This window comes from Chroicocephalus ridibundus, chromosome 8 (assembly GCF_963924245.1).
Source record: "Chroicocephalus ridibundus chromosome 8, bChrRid1.1, whole genome shotgun sequence".
Taxonomy (NCBI): domain Eukaryota; kingdom Metazoa; phylum Chordata; class Aves; order Charadriiformes; family Laridae; genus Chroicocephalus; species Chroicocephalus ridibundus.
This window is the reverse complement of record NC_086291.1, coordinates 21,726,597-21,746,762: the sequence shown is the minus strand read 5'-3', so window position 1 is coordinate 21,746,762 and position 20,166 is coordinate 21,726,597. Positions and strand designations below refer to the sequence as shown.

General features: G+C 40.5%; 1 protein-coding gene across 4 annotated transcripts; it reads right to left on the bottom strand.

Annotated features, from left to right (window-relative positions):
- Positions 1–121: 121 nt before the first annotated feature.
- On the bottom strand, positions 122–17,495 carry MFSD14A (major facilitator superfamily domain containing 14A). 4 transcript variants are annotated; one of them, XM_063345320.1, is made up of 14 exons: positions 17,324–17,463; positions 15,259–15,331; positions 14,689–14,782; positions 8,726–8,821; positions 7,508–7,570; positions 6,761–6,888; positions 5,548–5,662; positions 4,168–4,386; positions 3,773–3,886; positions 3,214–3,285; positions 2,586–2,698; positions 2,350–2,447; positions 1,594–1,757; positions 122–922 (listed from the first exon to the last, which is right to left on the bottom strand). In XM_063345320.1, the coding sequence occupies exons 2-14, from the start codon at positions 15,288–15,290 to the stop codon at positions 716–718; spliced, it is 1,515 nt and encodes a 504-aa protein (XP_063201390.1). In that variant the 5' UTR covers positions 15,291–15,331; positions 17,324–17,463; the 3' UTR covers positions 122–715. The 4 variants fall into 4 exon arrangements, with proteins under 4 accessions (XP_063201390.1, XP_063201393.1, XP_063201392.1 ...); XM_063345323.1 differs by lacking the exon at positions 15,259–15,331 and having other exon boundaries at positions 17,324–17,495; XM_063345322.1 differs by lacking the exons at positions 14,689–14,782; positions 15,259–15,331; positions 17,324–17,463 and adding an exon at positions 14,283–14,340.
- Between the last annotated feature and the right edge of the window lie 2,671 nt (positions 17,496–20,166).

The window sequence follows — 20,166 nt, the reverse complement described above, 5'->3', positions numbered from 1 at the left end:
TTTATGATTACGCAAACATCCGAAGTATAGTGGTATAATAAACGGTACTTAGAAAGCAGAGTTTTAGAGCCGGTATTAAAACTTGTAGGCTCAAAACACCCACTTAGTATTTAAACAAGTGTTTGATACTACCGTTTATTCAAAAATAGAAAGAGTAAATGCACTTACATAAAAATAACTTTTACTGTTCAGCAAGCGTGCTCATGTGATTTTTATATTAGTACAAACTTAAAAAAAAACATCTGCCATATGACTTTTAAAATAAAGATACCAATTCACCTTCTCCCTACTTGAGTACATTTACATTAAGGCTTTGAATCGTCTGACCCAAGATTTTACACGGTTAAAACGAGTGGGCCCCACTGAGACTCAGCGTGACTGGAGTTAAAGCTCACCACCGTAAGGAAACAGAAGGACACATGCTCATGCCGTGACGCCATTCCTTCTTGTCTCTGAACTAGAATGTAAAGTTTAGTAGTAACAGTATTTCATGGCAAGAGACGAGTACGTAACAGTTTGTTTTTAAAAGCAAATTATTCATTCAATGGCAACATCTTTGGAGAAACATCCTTTTTGTTGTTTTAATTCCTACAAACTTCATGCAGAAAGATACTTCTTAAGATTACCTTAAGAAATGACATTTTTGATGGAACTGGAATGTGTATCCCAAACTGCTGATGAAAAAAAAAGTCTAAAAGATCTTTCTAGATTTTTGTCATACATTTGTGTCTTGCAATAGGGGTTCCTTAGCTTCACCTGGAGCCTGTGGGCTGTGGGGATGGCCGTGGCTGCCACAGTGTTTCTTCCAGTTGCTGGATCGTACGTTCAGGTTGGTGTGTTCAGGGATAAACAAGGCAACAAGTAGTGCCAACAGCACAGAGCACGCTCCAAATAAGAATGGGGGTCCAGGAATTATGGAATTCTGAAAACAACAGTAACAAACAACAACTAAGTATTAATGAACCCTTAGGCACACGTTAACAGACTACAATTGCTAATTACACAAATTTCAAGCATGGGAAGAACTTTTTCTTGCTACAGGAGTCAATACAGTATTTGTCCCCATGTGGAAAGTGTTCCATCCCAAGTCTGAGGAGAGGGAGCGTACGGTTCTTAGCAATGCCTGCCAAACTTCTTTATCTCATGCAAGTTCTTGCTGCTGAGTTTCCTCAACAAATTAATATCTAGTAGGAACCACAAAAATGCAGCGAGCTTGGTTAAAAGACTAAACGACAATAAAACAAAACAGTACAACACGTGAAAGGTAAAAACAATGTCAGGGAGACAAGAGAAGAGTGGGCTGCTGTAGTTACTAGTCCATCCTTCCCTCAATCTGTTCTCTTTACAAGGGTCATCAGTTGTCTAATTACTATCAGCTGTATCTCTTCACAAGTTAAACTAAACCATAACATCTAGTTAAAACCAAACAGCTCAACAGCCCTCCCCAAGAGTGATTTCAGAACCTCTTTTTACAGGCTTCCTTTGCAGTTACAGTGTAACAAAATGTAATACAGCATCACCCCGAAGAATGGGTGGGCACATGATCCCTTCCTAATTTCTGTGGTTTGGAATGAGTAAGTGAAAGCAGCAAACCTGTTGTAAGTGGTATTGTGTGACCACGCTACCTCCTGATGGCGATTCAGGCATGGGGAGTTCATTCAGTTCAACATGAAATATATAGAATATAAAACCATAAAGTGCTGGTCCCAGACCATTACAGAGTCCTCGAATTCCTGTTATCATCCCTTGAACCACACCTGGGAAAAGTAAACCAGACTGTTACCTATATTAATACGTACAGAATTAACTATCTTTAATGGATTATGAACAGCTCAGTAAGGCTTTATTCACTTCACCTTGAAACCGATGCAAGCAGGAAAGTTTCTCTAACCAGTGTTGCGCTATGGGTAGCAATTAACAAGGGGTGCAAAAACCTGTCATTACAGTCTAGCCAAGTTTTATTTCCAGCTGCCTGTAGGTAGAGAGCGGTGCTTCCCACGCTGGGCTCATTCAGAGACCTGCATGTAACAGCAGCCTTGCTATCGCTGGCTCATGGGAGAGCGCGCCCTGTACGCAACCCGGACAACTAAGCAAACTTTTGACAAAAGTGAGGAAAATAATCAGCATATTAATTTTGCTGCTGTTGGGGACCTGTTGAATGTTTTCCCCCTGTGCCAGAAAACGTCCTATGCATGTATTGCAACTTCCAAGTAACTTGGATTTTAACATTGTGTGACCCACGCTCAGGCGTACGGGCTGCCCGGTGCCAAAGGCTGAGGCCGACTCCCTGCAGTGGCCGCCTCCGCGCTATGCTTTGACTAGAATTCAAAGTATTAGGGCAAAACCTACCCTGTTGGTCAGCGTCGGCCGTTCGGGAAACCAGTGCGCTCACAGCTGGGAAAGTTATACTGGACATGGCTGCAACAGCGCCCGCTGCCCACATCATCCTGCAAAAAACACGCTCAAAGTAACTGCTCTGGAGCGTATGTATACACACGTACACGCACTTCAGTGTCTCCCTTGGATAAAGGATAAAATGCAGACAAACACCATATCATTCAGGTATTAAAGTAGCATTTACATACCATGGCTCTGATCCAAAGCCGTACCACGCAAGTTGTAGTATTTGAAATCCTAGGCCCAGTAGGATAGTATTTTTATTTCCAATGGACCGCATCAGTAAACTCAAAACTATTGTCTGGCAGAGAGGGGGAAAAAATGAAAAAAAAAGGAATCAAAGAAAAATAACCTTTTATTCTAAATGTTAAATATATCCAGATAAAAAAAATAAATAAACAAGAACTATCAGAATTTTTTATTCTAAATGTTAAATACATGCAAATAAATAAATTAATTTTAGAAAGCCAAGTAAAATTACCCAAAAGCATTAATTTGCCAAGTATTCAGGAACCTCTGCCAAAACCACAGCAATCATTTAGCAAGTTATATGAACAAACTGTCAATCTCCCTTGACGCACGAAGCCTTTAGTTTTCCCAACACAATGCACTTTGGATATTGATGAACCACCCCCTGTTGGTGAGCTGTTTTTTGATCTCGGTTAAGGTAAGAGTGTTAATCAATTGTTAGGGACTTGGAGAAACAGCTACAGAAACGGTGAGTCACGTTTCTGGAAGCGCCGTGTTATGAAGTTCTCCGCTGCGCTCAGCTCTTCCAAAGTTACCGAATCGATGAGACCCAGAGCAGTAACTCACCTGTGCGATAATGGACAGAATCCCAAGGACTGCTATAAATGCTGCAACACTTTCCGATGAAAATCCCATTATCTGTATTAAAAAAAACCACAATGTGATTATTAACTGTAAACCGTGTGTCACGATGTCAGAAACATCAGTGGGGGAACACACAATGCAGGAGACCGATATTACTCAACTCCTCCCTAACTTAGAAAGAAGTTGTTGTTTTGGTTTTGTTTTAAATAAATCAAGAAAGTGTACAAAAATAAAGGGGAATAAGAAGAAAATAAGTAAATGGTTCCCTCAAATAATAAAAAACCCCAACAGTTTAACATAGTGAACCTTGTAGTCCAAGAACAGTGCAAATAATTACAAAATACAATAAATTGGTTTATAACTCAATTTATCCTTCTCTCTCTCTCTAAATAGAAAAACGAACAGCAAAAGGACTTCAGTCAGCTGCTGGAAACTTTTAAGTTACACTAGTTATCTATACTTTCTGTATTAATTCAGCAATACTGAAAACTTTTCCTAAAAGTTTACTTTTGCTCACATCCGTATCAAAATGTTAATTTACCTGTCTGAGGTATAGGAAGAAGCTGGAATATTGACCTGCCTCTGGGAGGTAGGAAAGAAAGACTGTTATGCAGATTAGCAGCACAATTGAGTCCTGGCCGACTTTCTTCAGTGACTACGGCGAGAAAGAAGTAAAACATTTAATCTTCATATTCAGAAAAGCGTACCTAGCAAGAATCTGAGATGCACGTCAGTTAATAGCTTCAAAGCTGTTATGGGGCACTCCCAAAACATTCCTACATGTTTAGCAAGATCACTGGCAAAAGCACGAGCAGTAACTCAAGGTTAAACCTGAAAAAATACAGGCTTTGTTTTTCCAGCTTGAAATGTAGTAAATGTCAGTCTTTTCCCTCAAATTTTACAAGTAACAAAATATCCCATATTTAAATATCTTACTGCAAAAGGGTCAGCCTGTTCCCACGAAATAGGTGCTCCCCAGGATGCTGGCCTCATCTTCTCTGGCAGCGATTCTGGTACAGCAACAAGAATAAAACAAATGTCTAACAAGGCGATTGCTGTAGCCAGGACCACGACCAAGCTGTCTCCGTAGACTCGACCAAGGTAGGCACCAATAGCGGGGCTGGTAACTAAACTTGCCGCAAAAGTTGCCGAAACCTAGAACAAATAACAGCTGGTAAGATTTTCAATGAAAGAAGTCAGCATTACTATCACACACTTTTCCTCATTTTCAGAAGCCCAACCGTTTTAATCAGGTAGTGATTAAAAGTAACCTTTTTCCCATGACTATGTGGTAGCAGCTGTGTATTTCAGACAGCCAAAAGTTTTCAAGAAAAACAATTATTTTTTTTTTGATAACTGGACAGCAATGTGAGGCTCACAGCTCTCTTGCATGTACTGACATAATTAGGTTTAATTAACTATACAGTATGCTGATATCTCTGGGAAGTGATGGGCTGTATTTAATCTTCATATTAGTGAAATATGCGATTCCTGTTAAGAAAAAAATCAGATGTATCAAGGGCTTATTAAATTTAATCTGCTGGTTAATCCAACTCAGTACAACTGGTCTTCAGAAAGTAGTTCTCAGTGAACCAGCTGGCCTTCTTGTGGAAGGTGTTAACTTTAAAACTGAAGGAACCTTCTCAACAGATCCCAATTCCTGATGTTACAGGCAGAAAGAAACTGTTTAGTTCTATATCTATTGCGTTCGGCTCTTCCTGATGAATATGACAATGGATTCCGTAACTTGAATGCAATAAATAATTCTGCTAATCCATAATACACAGGGCTGCGAAGGCTCCCGAGATCTGGCAGGTTATCAGGAGGCAATGGAGAAACGGGGGCGCGTTGTAAGAACTCAGAGAGAAAAGCGACTCAGCTACTTCAGTTCTGAACTGAAGTGCAGCAGCGTGACTGGAGACACGAGCAGGAGTAGTCAAGATATCATACAGTGGCAGCTCCAAAATTATCCAGGATCAAAAGGTTAGATTTTTGAAAAGATGACAGAGTAGTACTGGTGTGAGAAACAATGGAGGAGTAACTAAAGCCCCTCACGTTACATCATTAACACCGACAATAACCGTTCAGACAGATATCTGAAAGACAGCTTTTAACATGGTCGTATTTTGTTTAAGTTAGAAGCAGAGTATTCAAGAGAGACAGGACTGGATGACAGGAACAATTAAACAGAAAAACTCTACTCCAAACTAAAAGCAAATTGCCAGAGAAGAAACAACAATAAATTTTGAAAAGCTTGACCTACTGAAGTGTTTAGTACTGAGGACCACAGGAACAGAGCCGAAAAGAGATACATACCAAACCATAAGCCATGCTTCTTTCATGTTCTTGGGTTATGTCTGCTACATATGCAAAAACCACAGAAAATGTCACTGCAAAAACTCCAGAGACAGAGATAACGGCGAAGTACCACCTAAGAACATTAAAAAAATTAGAACAGCTAAATAGAAACAAGAAGTCTCTATTTACTATCCAAGTACAGTTCAACAGTAAATCATCTCGTCCAACTTTTCCTGACAAATATTAAGATAAACTTGGATAAAGCCAATGTGAATGTGTCTCAATACAGTTGTGTAATTCCTCCTTAGCACACCGAGTACAAAGATAAACAGCATAATTTCGTAACATCTACAAAAAGCTGTTGTGATTAAGTACTTCTAAGAAATGAGGTGTTAGATTAATTTAGACTGGATGCCTATGACTGAAAGCAAATTAGGAACTTGGGAATCTGGTCACTGAGAGGTCTCAACATAAGCCTTATCTTTATGCTGCAGACACTAGCACTCATCATTCCAAACATTAATCTACACTAAGAAACAAGCTACTTCCCCGAAAAGGGATGAAGAAACCACGAAGTCTGTGTGACGGGAGAGAAAACTGAAAAGGCCCTGGGAGCTACCTGAACCGCTGGCTCTGCCCTGCGTCAGTGCCGCCTGTGTTAGTTCAGCTACACCCTCAGGCACAGCGCGCGGGGAGTCCAACAGCACTGAGAGCCTGACTCATGCACTACCTGCAGAACGTACGTGCCAGTTAAGAACTTACTAACTTGCACACAGCGTGAAAGTTGGTGGATTTTAAAACTTGAGAAACAACAGTATAAAATCGCAGCAATATTTTAGGTTACAAAGGGTTACTTCATGCACCAGCTATCACTAGGTAGGTTTTAATTTCTGCATAGTTGGTTAGTATTTGAGTAATACAGCCACAGTAAAGACCTGCGCAGTTTACTGGATTGCATTCTCATGTCTTTTGCGAATGGGCTGCAGTGGGAAGTGGGGCCTACAGCACAGAGCTCAAACCCAGCGGCTCTCAGAATTCTGACCAAGGCGTTCGGGCCTCGTGGCAGCTACTTCAGTTTGACTTTGTGCTCCCAACTTTGCACTGAAGGAGTACAAAAGCCTCGACCTTCCCTGGAGCACAAACAGTATTTTATCAACAAGGCTACAAACATAAGCATTGTACAGCAACCTTGACAAGAAACAGCAAATCTAGTATGAAAAAATTTACTAACCAAGGGCTGATCTTCATTAGTGGTATTGGTGCACAGGTGAAAAACACTGTTAGCAGCAAGAAGGACTTTCGTCCCCACACATCGGACAGGGCACCTATGAGCGGGGCACTGAGGAACGATAATAAGCCCTAAATGAAACAAAACATTTCAAGTTAGAACTAAGTGGTTAGAATCGTGACAGCCGACCGTACCGCAATCTGAGAGCAGGCTGGGCCCTGTTTTTATTAAAGTTGATGACTACAGCGCAATGCATCAAAGGCAGTACGGTCAAGCATTACTGATCTTCTGTCCCATTCTGGTTACATAAAATTTGAGATTTATTATCTCAGAGCTACATAAAATTCAAAATGCAAATGATCTGGTCATACTAGCAGTGTTATGAACAGTGTTTTATAGTTTTATATATTTAGAATTCACATAAATGCAAGTAATTGAAAATACCCTACTGGAGCCACAAGCTCCAAGTAAAAAATTCTGAAATTGTAACACCATGTGCGTCATTTGGGATTAGTCAACTACCTTTTGATTTGCTGAACCCAAACAGCATGTACAGACTAAGCAACATCTTACTAAAAGTAAAATGATGCATATTTGCCTTTTTAGCAATAATTTATTCCCCTGTTTTATTTATACCATGAAAGCTACATTGAAAAACGTCTTGAATGTTTCTCTCAATTGGCAGCCATTTCTATATTCCTCCCACCATTCACTTTAAATTGTGCTTGTGATTAACTTTTGTCACCTTACCTTTACTCCTTGAATTAGACCATTCATTAGAAATGTATGTTTTGGGAAGGTTTCATGCAAAACCTGGAGAAGAAAAACAAACACTGTCATTTACATAATATGAACTACAAATACTGCTCATGATGCATTCAACTTCTACAGTGACACACACAGTTTTATACTTTCATAGAATACTGAGAAACTAAAAAAAAAAAGATACACCACAAATGATCTATTTAATCTTTAATTCACGTGGAAGGTACTTTGAGATTTTAGCTTTACTTGATAGAGGCCTCAGTTCTCTCAACACTGTGGGAAGGATTCATGTCATCCAACTTCAGTGTCTGAAATCTAAATAGACCACAGAGAACCTAGAAAATGATCTCAGACCAGACTCTCCACATGTTACTGTGTCACTTGCAGGGGGCTGGGGAGAGAGTGGAGCGACACTGTCATTCTGGAGCACCTCTCAATCTGGTGACCAGACCCTAGGTATGCAGGTTAAAATAGGCACCTGTCTCACTCTGACTTGTGTTATGTGAGATGGATTCCATTCAGCGACCGACATGCAGTTTATATCCAAGACACTGCTTATGGTTAACATCAGAGTATGGAGACGCACCAAGACGGCATTTTAGGTGGAGTTTGCTTGAAGACCTTTAAGCCTTCACTTCCTTTTAACTTGTAAGCATGTGTCACTCTCAAAGATTAAATCGAAATGGAAAGCAACCAACTACCTTAGAAAATAATTTGTTACAAACATACTGGAATGACTGTCTCGCTAATCATAGGGAAGCTTTGACTGGTGTAACAGGGTCTGTGCTCTGAAGCTTCCATTTAAAGCCAGGTCAGCAAAGATCGCCCTACCTACACACACACGTTTGCATAATTTTACCAAACTTCAAGTGTGTTTCTGTCCTTACATTTGTAATGTGCCAACTTTCTGTTGCATCTTGAAAGGAAAGGTAATTTCATTACTGTCTCACTGGTTTCAAGTCAGAAAATATTTACATGTAAGCCTGAGCATTACGAGACTTGTACATAAACAGCTATGCTGCAGCATTGCATTGCTTTAACAAAATAATTTTAAATTCATGATTACGTGTAAAAATACAAAACTTTTCACTTGCACAACAGAGCAGCTCAATGATATATAGTTTTTCTCAGAAGACACTCAGTGCCTTTGCAGTAATTGCCCATCTCCCATGCAGCTCGAAAAAGCTTAAGCGCATCACTTACCACCAGAGTGGGCGCTGTCAAGAGTCCCCATGCAAAAAACTCCAAGAAGATCACTATAACAGCATGGTAGACACTGGGTGAACCTATTCCTTGAGGCTAAAATCAGAGAAAAAACAGTGATTAAAATCCCTAACACTCTATCACAGTCACGAGAAATGCATCTGAACACTATGAACAGAAGGATTAAGAAATTAAACAGGACTCAAAACACTGGAATACAGTTATTCAGGCTAACTGGTACTGAGTGAAATTCCTTTTTTAACCCTTTGCTGCTAACATCCTGAAGTGTCTTAATCCTCTGCAGAATACAAAGTGTGATCCCATCTCAAATCAAAAAATAAACCACTAATACGGCCAGTCTGGGAAACAAGGATACTACTGAAAGCAAAAACATACACTTCTTCAGAAAACTAGTTCCTTTTCCTTGGGAAAAATACTTAAGTCCACAGAATGCTGCATGGAAATCAAGTTTTCATAATTTCAAAACATGGTAGCATTCACACTCAGCTATCTTAAAGTCGAATTACCTGGTCTGTCAATCAGCTTTATAGTACTTCTGTTACTAAAAGGCACCATGGCTACGTACAAAACTTTAATAGTCCTAATTAGGAAAGAAAAACTGAAACAATGAACATCAGAAGTGAATCTCAGGAACAGCACTGACCCCTTCTCAAATACTGACAGCAGGCCTATTGGCTACAATGCGCTTCAAATTTAGGAAGAGATCTGGGTAAGACTGGAAATAAGTAACTTCAAATTCTTCAGTGATTTATCATAATCAGAAGCAGCATGGGCGGGACAACCTGCTCATCTCATATACTCTGTAAACGCTACCCTGTCAAACAACATGCCACAGTTCATCATTTGCAAACTGAGGAAACAGTGCACTAATTATTTTCATATGAAGGTAGTATGAATAACTCATCAGAAATCTCATAGGCATTCTTCAAGCTTACAAGCGCTGCCTTAACATCTACTTTCCCAGCTTTGTGTGAAGGTGAGTTAGTAACAGAGGGGCACTGATTTGATTAGACCTGGCATTTACACTGAGCAAACACAGGCATGCTAAGGTCCACAGCTGCTTCTCAAGACGACTGAGGGGGATCTTATCAATGTGTACAAATATCTGATGGGAGTAAAGACAACACAGTCAGACTATTCTCAGAGGTGTCAGTGACAGGAAATTCTGCTTAAACCTCGAACAAAACAAACCCCTGTGAACAGGCTACCCAGCCAGGTTGTGGAATCCGCATCCCCCAAACCTGACTGGACACAGCCCTGAGCAAACTGCTCCAGTTGACCCTGTTTGGGGGAAGAGAGAGGGTAGTTGGATTAGAGGTCTTCAGAGGTGCCCTGCAACCTCAAGTACTACACTATTTTAAGTTCCAGTTAGGTAATACTAGAATCTTTCTTTTATTACAAGATTTATGCAAGCCATACGTAGCTTTTCTTTACAGATTCCAATATTTCCAGTACGGGAAAAAAAATAAGCCTTTTGAACAACTGTAGGAAATAAATACAGAAAACCACACTGGCCACTCACCCCTATCGTTAGACAAGATCATAACTATCAAAAGTAACCATAACAATATGTAAAAGGTGAGCTACAAAAGTAACTTAGCACTGTGCCATTTTTCTTTCCTAAATTCTCTTCAGTAAATATGGGCAGACCATACAGATATTTCTGCTATTTTTTCATACTATTCTCTTACAGAGGTAAATTACCAGTCTTTATAGGTACAGAAAGTGGCTATAATTATATTCACTTCCCACAATTCCTTTCACTTTCCACCCACAACCCTTATTTTAGTTTTGGGTTAAAAATTTATCCAGCTCTGCAAAAATGGTAAGTAACAACCTTAGCTGTTTGCCCCAGTCTGATACAGAAAAATCAGGTTCATTCTCATAGTCCCCAGATGTCTGTCAAGTTACTGGCCCGTGACTCCTCCAAGGTACTACACCCGGCGAGGCAAGAGTCAGGAACCACCCCTGTCCCCCCAAGCACCAGCGGTTACAAGCACCTCCACTCTGTTCACATACAGCAAATGCAAGCTCAACAGTCTCTATGCTGCTCTTGTCCCATTGTGGGCAGCTACCTGAAGATCACACGCACAACCCAAAACAGCAGAATGAAACCAGTGGCTGTTCTGCAGAGCTAAACTGTTGGTGATTTTAGAGACATAGAAGCGGGTGACTGCTGCCCTCTGCCATGTCATCCAGCTGTAAGCAACCGGATCAGATGTTTCCATTACATTGGCAGAAACAAACACAAGTGACATTTAGTTCACTAGGGTTACACTTCCTTGCTTTCTTCTTGCTCATGCTTGCTTATCACAGGTACTGTTACTTGTTCTTATCTATAAAAAAGGCTGTAATTTAGTCACATTTAGATCACCGCCTCTATAGCTATTTTTAAACTATGAAGTAGCAAAAATACTCCTGAGGTGGATGAAAGAGGGAGACAGATTAATAGGTGGTTACATTACAGTGCAGTAAGATATATTATGTGCATTCAGTCCATAAGTCCTAAGTACTAGTCTGATGTACCTTCTTACCCCAATACGTACAGCGCAGGTGTTGGGTGTTCAGCCCTGTCTTACTCTAAAAACCTGCCCCACTGAGCTTTACAAACTGGCTAATGTAGTGTAATGTAATGTGATAACCTAAGTGCAACCAAATCAGAAGGCCTTATACCTGGAGATAAAAGAGACGGAGCCTTTGTGTGAACAACCTGGAACTGAGATGTTCCAATCAGAGTAATAGCAACCCTTCTCTGCAGCCACGTAGACGGAGCAGAGGTTGTTTATGTTTGGCAAAATCTATGGCACAGAACAGTACTGTAAGAATGAACGCACCTTTCTCTAGTTACAGAGAAAATGTCTTTAACCAAACACTTTGCACTATCAGTCATGCCTGTGATAAAAAGCGATTATACCAGGCAACTCTAAGAACACGCATCTGACAATAACAGAACAACCATCAAAGCAACAAAAGTATCAGGTAAGATCACAGCTCTTGCTCCTCTGCTGGAAAGGAAAAGGCACCAAATAAAGCACTAAGCTCTAATTCTCTCCAGCATTGCCCAGGGGTGTCCCTCCTAATTCATTTCATGACTGCTTCAAAAATGCATGATCTTACAGAATATTAATTCAAACTGGTCACAAAGGAAGGGAAAATGAACAACAGTGTTGAAACCACTTCACTGGTGTTACTGCCTCTCCGTTGCCGGATCTGACAACACGCAATTGAGTACACACACCATCACGCGTTTTTTTCTGTGATACAGCTACTAAGCTGCAAAGAGAACACTACAAAAATACCACCAGGCACCAACCCAACCTCCCGCACCACCCACCGCCTCGCCAAGGGGACCCAGCGTAACCTGTGGCAGGAGGAGAGCCATTGCAGAGGCAATGGGTAGGTTTTCCCTTTTGCTTGTTTTTTTTTTTTCCTTTCCATATCATAATCAGTGATTAGAAGTGACAATAAATTAAACTCAAGTTCCACATCCATCAACTCTTTTTGCCTGTGACACTGCCTCATTCAACAGCTGTATATTCTTGCTGGCAAAGAGAGTCACACAGGTTTTTTTTTAATGTCGAACAGTTTCAAAATAAACCAATAAGGCTGGAAACTGCAAAATTAGATGCTTGATTAATTACTGGTTTGCTAGTTGGAGCCATTCAAGACGTGGGCCATTTTCATATAATTGTTTCCATAACGTCACGTAGCACGTTGGTTAAGCAAAGAAACTAAGACGACTGAGCACAGAAGGCTAATGAAACATTTCAGCAAACATTAAAACACATACCTTCATCTAATGTTTATAGCCCATTTTTCCACTGTTCTAAAAACAACTGAAAGTCATACAGAACTCATACAAGTTTGCGCTCAGCTTCTGAAACTGGCAGGAGACACTGAATGCAGCACCGTAAGTATCACTGAATGCAGTTACTATAATATCCTTTCTCCTCTCTTGGCAAAAGAAAGTTAAAGTTGAGAGACAAAGGACACTTGGAAATATATTGTAATCAATGATTGCTCCAGGGAGAAATTCTGAAGCACCATGTCCCATAAGAAACAACATTTACTCTGCTTTTATTATTCATTCTAAAATATTTGTGTTCAGCATTTGTACAAGGTAATCTCATACATTTCTATCTTTATAAAGAGCAGGAAAACATGTCCTGCAAAACACCAACATCCATCACTGGAATTAGTTTTGCTTCTTACCACTAAGCAATCCAGACAGTTGGTCACCAGTTCGATGAACAACTACAGTGACTCTGACACCTCCCTCTTTCCCATTATTGTCCCCAAAAGACAAACTGAAGGGCCACCAGCAATTTAGTCTGTCAAGATGTCTCTTTCTTTGAAATAATGATACTGTATTTAGAAGAGTGCACATCAAAGCTACGTGATGTTACATGGTGGAAAAAATCCGAGGGCAATAATACATTGGAAGTAATGCTACTCATCAATTAGAAAAACCAAGCTCCAGCAGCCCAAACACGTAACAGCTTCCTTTCTTTTTAAAGTGTATGTATTTAAGAGGAAGCAAAATAGTGGGAGGGAACTGCAAAATACTTCTTCTGGACAGCCTTTACGGGACTTCTCTGATGCAAGAGTCTGTCCCCCTTGCTGACCTATTCTTTCTCAGACTATGGAAACAGAGCGGATGGAAGGCTGCTATGATGGCGATCCATCCCAGACGGGCTTTGCACCACTAGCAGAACTGCATCCTCACCGCACTCGGCGCTTCCTGTTTCCCTTTACAATGCCCAACTGCCTGCCGGCACCGTCCCAGGCTATTGTGCAGCTCTTCCTTCACGTTTCATTTAAATAATCTTCAATGTAAAGTTAGGTTTAGACACGTACCACACGATCTCAGGCAAACGTAAGTGATCTGCAGTTACCTATGCCTAACTCCCTGAGACAGCACTGTTTTGCACACTTGCTCCTGAGCCCTAAAAATCGGCCCACACTGAGAAAGAGCATTTACGAAGAAGACCTGAACTGGCGTGACAGGCTGACAGGTGTTTCGCGGACAACTGCCTCCAGCAAACCAGCCAGGGGTGCCGGAACGAAGTGACCGGCACTGCAGCAACCCGCAGCATAAAACAAACAAACCTCGCCGGAGCTCGGCCCGCCGCCGCTGCCGGAGCACGGCCCGCTCGCACGCCGCCAGCCAAAGGCGCCCGAGGCCCGCGGGCCCACCGGCGCCCCCCGCGCCGGACCGGGCCCGGCCACACCTGCCTGGGCCCCCTGCCCGACCGCTGCCAGCCCCCCGCATCGCCGCGGGACCCGGGGCTCCGCCGCCGCCAGCTCGCCCCAAAGCCGCCCCCAGCCCCGCCCGGCCTCACCGTCCCGCCGTCCTTAATGATGATTTTCTTGGCCAGCATGATACTGCGGTTCACGGCGCGTTTCTTCTTCTTCCCCCCCTGGGTCATTTTACCATCCTACAGCCCCGGGGGGGAGCGGGGGCAGCAGCGGACCCTCCCCAGCAGCCGGGCCTTCGCCTCCCCTCCCCGCGCGGCCGCCACCACCCCTCACGCACCCGGCGCCATCTTGGCCAGCCAACCCCCCGCGCGCAGCCGCCGCCGCGCATCACGCGATCCCCTCATTGGCCGGAGGCCGGTCACGTGTGCGGGACGCACCGCCCGGCACGGCCCTCGCGCGCCCGCCGCCCGGAGGCTTTTGGCCCGGGCGGGGCTTCCTCTTGGTGCCTTGCAGAAAATTAATGGTTAGCGTGGGACAAAAAATAAATACATTTTTTAAAAAAATAATAAAAGAGGCTGCCGCCAGCGGGCCGGGCGCGGCGGTGGCCGCCGTCCTGTGCTGCCGCTGCCCAAGCGCACCTGCACTCTGAGGCACTGCGCTTCCCCTGCCCAGGCAACGCCCGCGTTTCAGAACCTGGACCGCGGCCTTGTCCGCCCTGTGACGCCCTCCGGTGTCTCACCTACCTCCGCGAGCATCCGTCCCACGAGCTGCCTCGTCCAGCCGGGTCCGAGGGATCGATACCAGCCGCCGCCTCCCGCCCCGAGCTGGGCGAGGGGCCTGGAGAAAGAGCAGAACAAGGCAGTTCTTACTGGATATACCTGCTAGATGTCGAAAGACATTTCTAGAGCCAAAGTACATAACCACACACATAATCCATCTTAAAAATCCAACTCGGAGACATTCTGCTTTCTTACTCTCAAGTTTTAAACTTCACTTATGACGGCTTTAACAACTTCGCATGTGCAGGCCTTGCCAGGCACTGATTTTTGACGCAGCCTGCAGGTAACGAGATAACTGGGATCGGCTTTCCGAAGGCATCCTACCCCTTGTTAGGCGAGAGAATCTTTTAGAAACATGTATTATTATTATTTATTATTCTGTGGCTTATAGTTTAAATTCCTTCACTGCTGCTGTCTGGCAGCACTAAATGGAGCAACATCTGTCCACATCTGGTACTCCGACATTGACCACCTCAGACACAGCTCTCCATGGGAGAGCTAGCTACACATTTTCAAATATCAAACTCCACTTACCTAATTAAGTAAGACATAATCCGCTCTGTCATTATTTAACTGAGAGATAAATTCCTGACAAACATTTAATCTGCTGAAGAAGAGAAACAAAAATTGCCTGTTACATCTAAACACCTGTACTGTTCACCCTTCTATAGAAAGTAAACGCATAATACTACCTGCCAGCTGTAGGAGATATTTTTGGAAGCAGAATGAAAATCGACAGAGTACTTATCATTTCCCTAAGGGAAACCATTGATTCTAAAGCACAGACAGATGATGGTTTCAATGGTTTCTGTTAAGACTCCTACAGATTGCTTTCAAGCCAAACTCGAAGAATGCTGTCCCCTGCATCCCAGTACTCTGTACCAGCTATGCTCCTTTGGTTAGTTGATGAATAATTCATTTCTGTCACCTCGTGGCCTAAAAACTTCAGTTTAAATCATGCTGCATGCGATCACTAAGATCAGAGAGGAACTGACAAAAGAAACTGACAGAAATGAAAAGTCCTGAAAATTGTTGGTGCATAGCCGGTGAAATGACCTGATTTTATTATCTATCTGTCTGTCTGTCTATCTATATCTAGAAAGGACAGGGAAACATGTTATCCACCATCTATAGCAATGTGTTTGTGAACTCTGTTCAGGTCTTTGATATATTGTAAATTACAGCTATACAAAACCTCAGCTTCTAAATTGTAACATGAATCAATGGATTGTGTTGTATTCTAGAGAATATATTGTATAGTACATTCTACTGCTATTAAAATGAAATCTTTAAAACGGGGCAAAAAAAAAACCTCTACTGAATCACCCTCTGCCTCCTGGCAACTTGTGGCAAAACTCTTCTACAAAGGATTACAGAGTTTGACAATTGCACACCATACTTGGTAAGCTGGTACTTGAGACCCAGTTGCTCCCTACCACCTCCAGTTCAGGAACCGCAGTCCTGAACACGGAGATGAGGGTTTTCAGACCAGAAGAGTGCAGACAGACAGTCACAGGAACAATAGTGGAACGTGATTCACAAGAAGTCATGATACAGTGGTCAAAAAAGAAGCACGTCTCAGTCAAAATTAAATTTCTGGCAAAATTCAGTAAACTGTATGTTAAAAGATACCATTAAGAAACATCTTACAATAGCCTTCTGGAGTTTACAGAAAATTATGCCAAAAATTATATTCTGAAATAATAAATGTTAATTAAAACATTGCTTTATTTCTGTTAAAATATGCATAAGGAAAGCCTCTCCATTTACAAAGCTCTCAAACAGTTTTATATCATATTCTTAATACAGCCGGTGCTTAATTTTAACCAGTTTATTACTCTAGTTACATTATCTACACATACAGGAGAAAAAAATACAGTATTTTACCCCATTATGGATTAAAAAAAGACTGTATTAGGTCATGTAAGATGCATTCCATGGTTCAGCAGTGTTATACCAAAAAAATAACCTGTTTCCAAACTGCCTGGAAACACCATATATTAGAATTGTATCCAGCATAATCACACACAAATATCAAAGTCAATATATAAAAAATCCTAAGACTACCTTAAAAATTTTGCTACAATGTTTGAATATATGATTTCTATTTGTGCTCATATATTTAAAATCAAATTTAAAATATACTGACAATAAAGACGAACTTTTAAAAATCTAAAAACGTATTCCTCATGTCAGCAAATATAAACATATGCTTAGCATATAAGCAATTTTTACTGAGCTATAAATTACTAATGAAATTAATAAGGCTAATTACAGTCAGAACTATGATGGAAGATTGCAAGCAAGAGTTAAAAATGTCATGTCTACTCTTGGATGCAAACGTGCAGCAGACATTCAAGAATGATCACTGAATGGCACCTCAGGACAGTTTTTTTTGTTTCTAGACAGTTATAAATTCACTTAGCGGGAAATAATTAGAAAAAGTTATAAATTCAACTGAACAGAAATTTGTATTCACAGTGAACAGAGCAGAAGATACCATCTAATTAATCCTACTTATTTTGTTGCATTTCCCCCTGCATTTTTTCCAGTAAAAATACCTTGATTCTAGATATTTAAAAACAAGCGATAAGCTTACCTGAAAGAGTAGAACTCTTTAGTAACTTCCTGTGGAAAACAATCAGCATTAAAAATGAACAGAACAATGAAAACAAAAGTAAGGAAACACTTCTTGGATTGTCTTACAATAACTGAACACCATAGGTAATGATACACTACCACATATATGGTATAATATGGTATAATACCATATTATAGATAAACATTATGATTCTAATACACAAAACCCCTCAATGTTTTTTAATATCTCATTCTTACAAAACATGGATTTCAGAGACGAAAACAATGAATAATCTTCCTCATTCACAGTATCCAGCAAGAAACACTGTCAACAGGAGGAAAATGAGCAACAGCTTCAAATTTGGAAAAGGATGATTGATTAAATACAACAGAACGTGCACAGCTGATGAGGAAATATATTAAAAAATGAAAGTTACTGACAACAAAAGCCAGAAGAAATGCAATGTTTCATTTATCAATTTTGAAATAATTTAACAAAATCCACTACAGTCTTTTGAATTACAGCCATAAAAATAAGTTAGGAAAACAAAACAATTACCTACTTCTAAAAATCTATGGAAGGAGTGTATGAGTAACTGAAACGTAAGTACATGCTACCAAAATAAGATTGTTTTTTTGAGGAAAAATAAAACAATCGTTTCTAAAAAGTTACAGTAAAAACCCCAAGCTGTTATCTTGTAGAAGCTGGATCTAGAACATTAACCTACCCATTAATAAAGCAAACAAAAAGGTAAGTTTTCTTATAGTTTGTCTATAACAAAGAAGTTGAATAGAACTATAAAATTATTTGAATTCTTTGAGAAAAAAATATTACTGGGCACTTGTAGATAGCACAGAAATACAATGTTTAAAGAAAAGTTTATCTTATTTTATTAGACTCAAGATTTTTCACCACTGAACTGCTGATTTATTTTTCTTTGACAATATTTCTACATTTATAGTTATTCGACCATTTATCATGTATCCCAGAGATTCTCAAATAAAACTACCAAATACCCCAGTATTCAATAAATACTAGTACTTCCATTATGCGAGTCTTAAAAAAAATAAATCACATAATTCAAGTTATTGCAAATAAATACCTAGCTATAACTTTATAAATATTTAAATAAAATTTTGCTAAGTATAGGTTAGCTTCCTAAATATACAACTAAACTAACAAATCCATTGTCTAAAAGTCAGAACAATAGTTCAGAAAGACAGGTTTATTTTTGGAAAGTTAGACTCCTACAGATTGCTTTTAGGGCAAACTCAAAGGACGCTACCCCGTACTTCCCAATGCTCTGTGCTAGCTATGCTTCTTTGGTTAGTTAATCAGTTACAGACTTAAACTGGGGTTTTTTTGATGATTTTTTTTTAAATTTTAAAATCCAGATACAAAAGTATCTCAATGAGAAAATGGGCATATGCTCTCGGATTGCAAAGGTTACAGAAATCAGTAAAGCCTCCTCAAATCCTTTCTGTTCTCAAGAAACATACGGTGTCTTCCTGCTGTCTAGAATAATGCTTTTCAACCTGGGGGCCTCAGACAAGAGTCTCTCCTTAGCCTGTAAAGGGCTGCTAGGGAAAGACAGCTCAAAACGCAAATTATTATTTCCTTTACAGCAACAAGTGTCCAAAGAGATCTGTCCCTCTACGGGAGAATGTAACAGAACTGTCAGCTGAAAGCATGGAAGAGTCACTGGTCTACAGGCAGGAGTTACTGTTCCTTAGTACAGTAGATATATTGTTTTCCAAAGCTGTATGACATCCTATTCAAAAGCAAAGAGCACATATTCCTGTGCTTCCCTTTAAACTGATGCTTATTGACAAATATTGACAGGTGCACCGAAAGTATTAAAACGGGATTATATGTAACAGAACTCCAGCAATGCGTTGATTGTTTGGTCCCTTCCTGTGCAACTGGCTTTAAAGCGTTCTCAACCTGCTTTTAATGTTTTTTTCAGAAATTCCTCAAGGAATTAACCAATTTCCATTACTGTGATTCATGGAATTAAAAGTGTTATCGTGTAGGCCAAACTCCAAATCAGATAGTACTACCAACACTTCTTAGATCGTTTCAGAGTCAGGCTCTTCCCATTCGACACTACACAATGCTGCGAGCTGCTGCTCTACACGTACATCTTACCTCTCGTATCTCAGTGGCGAAATGGCTAAAAGCAATTTTTCAAAGATTTTGCCACATTGAATGTTCTAGGTAAGAAGTTTAATATTAACATAGAATGCCAATTTTTGGCATTGGTAGTTTTCATACCAATTAGCAGAGCTCCTGCAATTATGGCATGCTGGATAGATTCACAGTTCACAAAGCTTAGCAGTAAATTCCAAGAATCACAGTAATGGAAATTGGTTAATTCCTTGAGGAATTTCTCTGAAATGTAATGTCTTGCTCTAATATGATAAACAAATGAAAAGTTGATAATCCATGTCATTGCCAAACAGAAGGAAAACACTATTTTTACTTGGCTGGCGTAAGTGGAATCTTTCCTTTCCCATTTACAATACTTCATTAAAAAAATCTTAGAGCACTCTTACAGAGTCTCCTTGTAAATCCACCACGAAAATGGGGGAAAGAGGATGAGGTACTTTGGCAAACATTTTAAAACACCTCTCTCACAACGTGCTCATTAGCAGAAGACAGAAGCGAGAAAGTGCATGAACGGGGGAAATAAAGAAAATCATATATTTTTACCACTTGTCATTCTACAGGTAAGGGACTATTGATATATTTTTCTATAAAGGTATACCTTTACAAGTGTAACATATGGATAAGAAGTCACTCTACATTAATCCATTGCGAATAGGTCTCCTGAAAACAAGTGATTTTTAAGACAGCTTTTT